Source organism: Cuculus canorus, chromosome 7, assembly GCF_017976375.1.
Source record: "Cuculus canorus isolate bCucCan1 chromosome 7, bCucCan1.pri, whole genome shotgun sequence".
Taxonomy (NCBI): Eukaryota; Metazoa; Chordata; class Aves; order Cuculiformes; family Cuculidae; genus Cuculus; species Cuculus canorus.
The window spans coordinates 14,310,900-14,320,695 of NC_071407.1; the positions used below are offsets into that span (position 1 = coordinate 14,310,900).

A 9,796-nucleotide genomic window follows, 5' to 3' on the forward strand; every position below is an offset into this window, starting at 1 on the left:
GGTGGGCTGGTTATCCAGTCCAGCTGGGAAAACAAACAGGGCTTATTGCTGAAAGACATGGAGAGCTCGCTGCAATGGGGCCGAGTGGCACAGGGCCTATGTGCACTCCAGACTGGAGGGTCTCGGGTCTGGAGGGACACGTGTCCTGCACAGGGAGCAGGAAGAGTGTAACCCCCACAGGATATTTCTGCACTCCAGGGCTCATGGATCAAGCAGAGGTGGGAGTAACAGACCAAGGGGAGGACACTTCAGGCCATCAACCACAGCATTGCACTGTGCTGCACCTGTACCCAGTCCTCCTGGTCCCTCATCCCAGTGAGTCCAGGGCTCAGATACCTGCTGCCCCTCCTGGCTTTGCTGTTAATGTTCATGAAGTCACCAGTCCGTGGGTGCCTCAGCCTTCTCCCAACAAGGAGCCACTCCTCCAGTGATATAGGGATTTAACATGGAGGGACCACTTAGAGATATAATAGTTGCATTAGTTTTGTTTAAGTATTGCATGATTACCTGGACACTATATACTCAGCGTGTGTGCCAAATGTATCCTGTTATTCTACACACTGAAGGCCAAATGTATCCTGTTATTCTATACACTGAAGGCCAAATGTATCCTGTCATTTTATACACTGAAGGCCAAATGTAGAAATTGTGTGTATTTGGCCTTGTCCTTTGTTCTGTGCTAATTTCCTGTTATCCCTGAACCATGCATACTCAGCAAACGGACTGTGGTCAGTTAATACCATAAAAGGGAAATACATAGGATTGTGAGCTAAGGAGCTGACTGCGCAGATGCAAAAGCTAGAGGTTCAAGGAAAGGACAAGTGAGGAAGACTATGCTCGACCACCAGAAGACCCCTGAAGACCACCAAGGGATAGGACTGCGGCTGCGCAAGGACATTTAAATATGTAAATTGATTTCCTGGAAAAATCATGAATATGTGGATGAGTTCTGGGAAAAGTAATGAATATGTATACTTGAGCTAGATAAAAGCAGGCAGTATTTGTGATACGGTGCACATGTTCGGAGGAGTGATCCCCCATGTGCCCGGCGCTGCAATAAAGAATACCTGCTGCTAGATCGTGTCTGTCTTTGACTCAATCTGGCACCCCAGATGGGACCATCTCTGCTCGGCTGCAAGACCCGCTGAGAACAGGACTCCCTTGGGTACCCCCGAGATTTTCTCGGAGGGACTCCTCGCCTCACCCGGATCATTGCAGGAGCAGACAAGGACTCCATCCGCTCTAAAACTGCACAGGTATTCTTTAATGTTTGTTTTGGGACCGGTCATTTGGGTAGCTTTCCATAAGACATAGAATTAATCTATGTGGGATAGCATTTGTTATACGATCGTATTTGTTTTCGGGTTGTTCAAATAATATTTGTTCTTAGTTTTGTTTTGTTTTGCTTTGGCTCAGAAAAAAGGTTTGGATAACGAATTCAGAGACAAGATTAATGGTTTTGGAAACTTATTGGTATTGGGTCCTTATCATAGGAGTGATTTTAGTGATTGTGGGAGGTTTGTGTTGTTGTAAGAAGTGTCCTGTTTGGTGTATAGTGTAAAAGTATAAGAATGGGAGGACGGCAGAGTGGAGGAATTGTGAAGAAGAGCCCGTTAGGATGTGTTTTGGCGCATTGGAAAGACGTTGGAGGAGTTCCGGGAGGGAATGTGAATAGGAAAACGCTGATTAAGTATTGTAATCAATGGTGGCCATTATATAAATTAGAGGATGGCGAAAAATGGCCATTTAATGGGACCCTGCGGTATAATACCCTGTTGCAATTAATGTTGTTTTTACGGCGAGAAGGAAAATGGGATGAAGTAATGTATGCAGATATGTTCTTCACCCTAAGAAATCATCCAGAATGGCAAAAAGAATGCGGGATAAATTTAGCCCCCCAAGACCCTTTAGTGTTAGCTATAGAAAAAGAGCAGAAGAAAAACGGAGGCAAGTTAAAGAGATGTTGCTCGGCTTGTAGCATAGGACAAAGGTGCATAAAACTTAAGGAAGTAGAAGAGAGACTGGAGGACTATGTTTCCCCGCCCCGACCTCCTACCCCTCTTGGACCTCCTACCCCTCCCAGACCTAGACCCCCTACCCCATCAGGAGAGTCAGTTGAGAATGAAAATTCAGAGAACTCAGGTGAAGGAGTAAACAATGATACTCCTGGTAGTGCGAGCTTTTCCCCTATCACAGCTCGTACTCGGAGCAAAGTGGGTCCAATAATTCAAGCCCCATTACGGCAGGCAGTGGGGACAGCAGGACCTACCAGAATTAAAATCCCCTTTTCAATGAGTGATCTGGATACTTGGCGGGAGACCGTAAAAGGATATCGGGATGACCCCGAAGGGGTGGCAAAGAGATTTGAACTCGTTATTAAGAATCAAGACCCTGACTGGAAAGATATAGATTTAATGTTAGATGCACTAACGGAGACTGAAAAACAATTAATAATCAAGAGTGCCCGCACTCAAGTCCAGATCCAGATTACGGCTGGGACCCTCCCAGGTACGGTTGAAGTCCACGTACCTAGGGACGATCCTAATTGGGATCCAAATAATGATCAAGAATATCGATTGTTGAAAAGATACCAAGAGTGGATCAGAATAGGCATTGAGACTGCCGTACCAAAGGCGGTTAATTGGTCAAACCTGTATGAAATCAAGCAAAATTTAGCAGAAACCCCCACTGAGTTTCTCGACAGACTGAGGACAGCAATGAGAAAATATACTACTTTAGATCCGGTGTCCGATACGGGGAAGCAGCAGTTAGTGTCCTTGTTTTTGGGACAATCCTCAGAAGACATCAGGCGAAAACTTCAGAAACTGAAAGAACCTGATATTAGGGACTTAGAAAAATTACTGGAGGAAGCATGGAGAATTTACAGGAATAGGGAAGAACAGAGTAAACAGAGAATGGGACAAATGATTGCGGAGGCAACAGTAGCAGCCTTAGAAAGACCAAGAGGCAGGGGACAGGGGAATAGACAAAGGGAACCACGTCAAACGTTACGACCAAACCAGTGTGCTTATTGTAAAGAAATAGGACATTGGAAAGGGGAGTGTCCCAAATTAACCAAAAGACCTCCTGTATTAGCCCAAATAAGTTCAGATCAATGAAGAGGACCGGGGGAATCTACCCTAGCAGATCCACTGGTTAAAATTGAGCTAGGGGAAGAAAAGAAAGAAGTAGATTTTCTCATTGACACCGGAGCCTCATACTCAGTACTAAACCAAAGGCTAATGCCAAAAGATAAGGATTTCATAACAGTAATTGGGGCCACTGGGCAACCAGAAAAGGCTTATTTTTTGAAACCACTTAACTATCGATTGGGAAAACAAATCGGAATACATAGGTTTTTGTATTTACCGAATTCCCCGAAGCCATTATTAGGACGAGATTTATTAGAACAATTAGAGGCAAAGATTGTTTTTCAAAAGGGAAAGGTCAAATTTCAGGTACAAGAACGACAATTAGTAGAAGTTCTAAGTTTGGCATTGTTACAGACTCAGCATCACTTAGAAATACCCACAGAAGTCTTAGATTCAGTATATCCAGGAGTATGGGCTAGTGAAATACCAGGAAGGGCTAAGAATGCTAGCCCCGTAACAATTAGGTTAAAATCAGAAGCAAGGCCGGTAAGAATTAAACAATACCCTTTGAAGTTAGAAGACAGGAAGGGAATCAAAGAAATAATTGATCGGTTTCTACAATATAATTTGTTGACGGAATGCGAATCAGAATATAATACGCCTATATTACCAGTCAAAAAGGCAGATGGGAAAAGTTACAGATTAGTACAAGATTTGAGAGCGATTAACAAAATAGTTGAGGACATTCATCCTGTAGTGGCCAATCCATATACGTTACTCACCAAGTTAAAAGACACGTTACATTGGTTTACCGTGTTGGATCTTAAAGACGCCTTCTTCTGCCTACCGCTGGCTTCAGAAAGTCAGAAGCTATTTGCTTTTGAATGGGAAAATCCCGAATCAGGGAGAAAGACACAATTGACCTGGACTGTATTACCCCAAGGGTTTAAAAACAGTCCTACAATTTTTGGAAATCAATTAGCTAAAGATCTAGAAACATGGATCCCTCCGGATGACAAAGGGGTTCTATTGCAATATGTGGATGATCTCCTAATAGCCACAGAAACTAGAAAAGAATGTGTTCTATGGACTATAGAACTCCTTAATTTCCTGGGACTAAATGGATATAGAGTTTCTCAACAGAAGGCTCAGATAATTCAGCAACGAGTAACATACCTGGGACTGGAAATCTCGGAAGGACAACGGGAACTCGGAACTGAGCGAAAAGAGGCAATTTGTCGCACCCCGGAACCCCAAACTGCAAAGGAACTACGAACATTCTTAGGAATGACAGGTTGGTGCCGCCTTTGGATATATAACTATGGTGTAATGGTGAAACCTTTGTATGAACTATTGAAAAGGAACCAATCTAAGATAGACTGGACCACTGAAGCAAGAAATGCTTTTAAACAGCTCAAGCAGGAACTGATGAGGGCTCCGGCCCTTGGTTTACCTGATGTTTCTAAACCGTTTTGGTTATTCTCTCATGAAAGACAGGGAATGGCTCTTGGAGTATTGGCTCAGAAGCTCGGTCCTTATAAGCGAGCGGTGGCTTACTTCTCCAAACAGCTGGACGAGGTGAGCAAAGGATGGCCGGGATGTCTGCGTGCGGTAGCTGCAGTCGTAATTAACATCCAAGAGGCCCGAAAGTTCACCTTGGGGCAAAAGATGACGGTGATGGTCTCTCATACTGTTTCAGCAGTCTTAGAACAGAAAGGAAGCCATTGGCTCTCGCCCCAAAGGTTCTTGAAATATCAGGCTATATTGGTAGAACAGGATGACATTGAAATAACTGTCATTAACATTGTGAATCCAGCCTCTTTTCTCAGTGGAGCTCGGGAAGAGCCAATATCTCACGACTGCATAGAAACCATCGAAGCTACCTACTCAAGCCGCCCAGACCTCCAGGAGACTCCCCTAGAGGATGCTGAGGACTCATGGTACACTGATGGGAGCAGCTTTATAAAGCAAGGACAACGTAGAGCAGGGTATGCAATAACCACGACCCAACGAATAGTTGAAGCTAACCCTCTTCCTATAGGAACCTCAGCACAGAAGGCAGAGATAATTGCCCTTACTAGGGCTTTGGAACTCGCAAAAGGGAAAAAGATAAACATTTGGACTGACTCAAAATATGCATTTGGAGTAGTTCATGCACATGGAGCAATTTGGAAAGAAAGAGGACTATTGACGACTCAAAAGAAACAAATTAAGCATGCGGAGGAGATATTAAGATTACTGGAAGCAATTAAACTACCAGAGAAAGTGGCCATTATGCATTGCCGAGGACACCAGAAGGGGAATACAGATCCAGAGGTGGGAAATCGATTAGCTGATAATGAGGCTAAGCGAGTGGCAGAGGAAGCCCAGGTTTGTGCTTTGATACCGGGCGGTAAACCAATGAATCTTGAGCAACCACCTAAATATTCAAAAGAGGATCTAAAATTGATTGAAGACTTAAAAGGTAAGCAAGGAGCAGAAGGGTGGGTTCAGCTGGAAGATGGCCGGATTGTAATACCATTCAATATGACGTGGCCATTGGTAAGGGCAGAACATACCAAGACACATTGGGGAGCAGATGCATTATACAAAGAATTGACCAAAAGAATAATAGGACGCAATTTATATACTACAGTAAAGCAGGTGACACAACAATGTGAAATCTGCCAACGGAATAACCCAGATACAACTAGCCGGTTAAAACTAGGAACAATTGGCAAAGGGAATTATCCCGGGCAACAGTGGCAGATTGATTTCTCTGAACTCCCAAGAAAAGGGGGGTACAGATATCTTTTGGTTTTGACAGACACCTTTTCAGGGTGGCCGGAAGCATACCCTTGTAGGACTAATAAGGCAAGAGAAGTAACCAGGATATTGCTAAGTGAAATTATTCCCCGCTTCGGGATCCCAGCAACAATATCCTCAGATAGAGGACCACATTTTTGTGCTAAGATAGTTCAACAGGTAGGGAAAGCATTAGAGATAGATTGGCAGTTGCACACTCCTTATAGGCCTCAGGCAAGTGGCCAAGTAGAGAAGATGAATCACATGATTAAGCAACAGATAGCAAAAATTAGCCAGGAGGCGAATTTGACCTGGCCACAGGCCTTACCATTAGCATTGCTCAGGATACGAGTTAAACCTCGAACGAAGGAAAATTTAAGTCCTTTTGAAATATTATATGGAAGACCATATCAGTTTCAGTTTAAGGGTGAGGAATTAACTCAGATAGGGGAAGGATATTTGTACGAGTACATGAAATCATTACAAAGACAGTTAACAAAAATTCATAAAAATGTCTTAGGAACTCGAGCAAGAGGATTAGATCAGCCGCTTCATGCCTTTGAACCCGGTGATTATATATATGTAAAGAATTTTTCAGGACACCCTTTAGAAGAGAAGTGGAAAGGACCATACCAAGTGCTGTTGACAACGTTCACCGCGGTGAAGATTAAAGAGCAACCAGCTTGGATCCATTACTCAAAGATAAAGAAAGCTCCAACAAAACCATGGACTACTACCCTTGCTGGACCTACCAGATTGCGATTCTCCAGATTATATTAATTTCTGGGGGAACTGAAGCCCGGTGGGATTTAAATATACACCTTTCTTTGACAGAAGGTATCTCACGAGTTTTAAATAAGACAAACTGCTGGATATGTACACACATGCCAGAATATAGTGGGAAAAGAATCTCATTAATAGGTATTCCTATACCAGGCAATGAGTCATGGAAAACATTCTGGGAAAACACTTCTTGGCCTAACTGTACTTACAGAACTCAACCTTTAGAAATTCATAGCCCCTCAGTAAGAGAACCTTATTGTAAATGTGTGCAAAGGTGCAATCCAGCCAAAGGAATGGATAAAGTTGGAGGGTGTGGGAATACCATTTATGTAGGAAATCACACCGGATGCCATGAGACCAACTACATTGGAGCCTCCATCTCTATTAATACTACACTTTGGCCAGTCCCAGAAGGAAAGGGATGGTATTGGTTATGTAATGATACAGCATGGAAGGTATTACCTGAAAATTGGGCGGGGACGTGTACTTTGGGAGCAGTGGTTCCAAATATAACCATCCATGATTATCTGTCAAAAGGTTGGCTCCAGACTCATATTCGGAGAATTGAGCGAGGAATAGAAAATCCCTTAGTAAAACGGCAAACAGCGTTTCACTCCTTTGCTAGGTGGTTTCTCCCATGGTTGGGGGTGAGTGAGCTTGAAAAAGCGATAGTAAATATTTCAGCTGTAGTAGAAGAGATTGAAAATAGAACCGTAGATGCAATACAAGCACAACAGCTTGAAATAAACAGTCTAGCACAAGTAGTGCAGCAGAATAGGATGGCATTAGATTTGCTATTAGCATCACGAGGAGGAGTATGCACAATTATAAATACGAGTTGTTGTATGTATATAGATCAGAGTGGCCGAATTGCTACAGATATAAGTGAAATATGGGAACAAACAAAAATACTACATGAGGTAACTAAAGATGATACCACCTGGGGATTCCAAGAAGTGTGGAAAAAACTCACCTCATGGTTGCCTAATTTACAGTGGCTAAAGCAGGCCTTCATTGCTATAATAGTTATTGTAATCTTAGTAATATTAGTTTGTATATCAGTTAAGTGTGTCCTATCCTGCGGCCAACGGACTACCGAGAGTTATGAGGCCTGGAAGAAAAATAAACTAAAACATCAGGTAGAAACAGGAAGGTATTTTAGCAGAACCTTGGATAATAAGGGGGTTGTGTAATTGCAAAAGAATTTGCAATGTGCATAGAAAAGGGGGGACTTGATATAGGGATTTAACATGGAGGGACCACTTAGAGATATAATAGTTGCATTAGTTTTGTTTAAGTATTGCATGATTACCTGGACACTATATACTCAGCGTGTGTGCCAAATGTATCCTGTTATTCTACACACTGAAGGCCAAATGTATCCTGTTATTCTATACACTGAAGGCCAAATGTATCCTGTCATTTTATACACTGAAGGCCAAATGTAGAAATTGTGTGTATTTGGCCTTGTCCTTTGTTCTGTGCTAATTTCCTGTTATCCCTGAACCATGCATACTCAGCAAACGGACTGTGGTCAGTTAATACCATAAAAGGGAAATACATAGGATTGTGAGCTAAGGAGCTGACTGCGCAGATGCAAAAGCTAGAGGTTCAAGGAAAGGACAAGTGAGGAAGACTATGCTCGACCACCAGAAGACCCCTGAAGACCACCAAGGGATAGGACTGCGGCTGCGCAAGGACATTTAAATATGTAAATTGATTTCCTGGAAAAATCATGAATATGTGGATGAGTTCTGGGAAAAGTAATGAATATGTATACTTGAGCTAGATAAAAGCAGGCAGTATTTGTGATACGGTGCACATGTTCGGAGGAGTGATCCCCCATGTGCCCGGCGCTGCAATAAAGAATACCTGCTGCTAGATCGTGTCTGTCTTTGACTCACCAGGCTTGATGCTGCTGACCCAGGAGCCCCTATGGGGAACACAGGAAGAAAGCACAATTAGGGAGAGCCCTCAGGAAAGGGGACACAGACAGGGTGGAGGGGGACAGGTTGGGAGCTACGCCTGCTCCAGGCCTGTCTGTCCGTGGGGCTGAGAACTTGCGCCATTGCCACCGGAGCCTTGGGAACCCCGCAACTCTGCATCCTCCCTCCCTGGCCCCCTACCAGCCACTTCACTTTTGCTGTAGCTTTGCTGACCTGCCATCAGTTATAATGCCTGAGCCAAAGCAGGAGGTCAGCACAGGCTGGCCCGGACATAAATCAGCTCCATGTAGGCAAGAAGACTCGGGGACAGCCGTGACAGGCACCTGCCACGCGCTGCAGGGCTCCCCCCGGCCCCGGGATGCTGCCCAGGGACAGACACTCTGCTCCCGCCTCACTCCGGGCCAGGCGGGCCGCGCTGCCCCCGGGGCGCTCAGCGTGGTGAGCCGTTACAGGAAGGGACACAGCGGGGTCCGGCCGGGGCGAAGTTGTATAGTCCCCCAAAACGAATCAGGGGGAGTCTGAGCCCCTAAAAGCCTCCAGGGGGTGGAGGTCCAGCTCAGGAGGCGTCGGCAGCAGAGCTGGGAGTACACGGGGCTGACCTCTCTGGATCCGGGTGGCACCACGGGGCTGAGAGGACAATGCGGCTGGAGGGGGCCTCTCCCCACAGCGCGGGGCTGGCTGGGCGGCCCGCTGCTGCCCATACCCGGTCCTCCAGCTCCCTCTGCTGCCTGCGAGGCCGGCGGCTGCCCGAGCCCACCGCATCGGGGCCGGCAGCAGCTTCGTAGCCCTCCCAGGGTTCCCAGTAGGGTCCTCGAGTTGGACTCGATGATCCCGGCTGGTCCCTTCCAACTCAGGACATTCTATGATCCTATGAAGGCCCTCACCCACAGGGAACAGGGTGCCCCCCACCCCCTGCTCTGCTGCCATGGAGAAGGGGGTGCTCCTGGCATGCTGTGGGGAACATGGGGTACCCAGCCCTGAGCAGCCCCCGGTGCGACTGGGGACCCCAGCGAGTGGCTGCAGGCCCTGGAGAGCTCAACGAGGGACAGACTGTGGCGAGAGCTCAGCCTCAGTACAAGACACCAGAAACTCCATGTAGCGACTACAGCTCTGAAGTCCAGGGGTTTGTAAACCACTTCTTTCAGCTCAGGTGATTTTTTCCCTCCGGGTAGACACATGTGTCCATGCACA

The 9,796-nt window shown here is 45.6% G+C and overlaps 1 protein-coding gene across 1 annotated transcript; it reads left to right on the plus strand.

The window, feature by feature from the left end:
• Positions 1-426: 426 nt before the first annotated feature.
• On the plus strand, positions 427-8,020 carry LOC128852698 (endogenous retrovirus group FC1 Env polyprotein-like). Its single transcript, XM_054071720.1, has 2 exons — positions 427-1,256; positions 6,465-8,020. The coding sequence occupies exon 2, from the start codon at positions 6,602-6,604 to the stop codon at positions 7,850-7,852; it is 1,251 nt and encodes a 416-aa protein (XP_053927695.1). The 5' UTR covers positions 427-1,256; positions 6,465-6,601; the 3' UTR covers positions 7,853-8,020.
• The last annotated feature ends 1,776 nt before the right edge of the window (positions 8,021-9,796 follow it).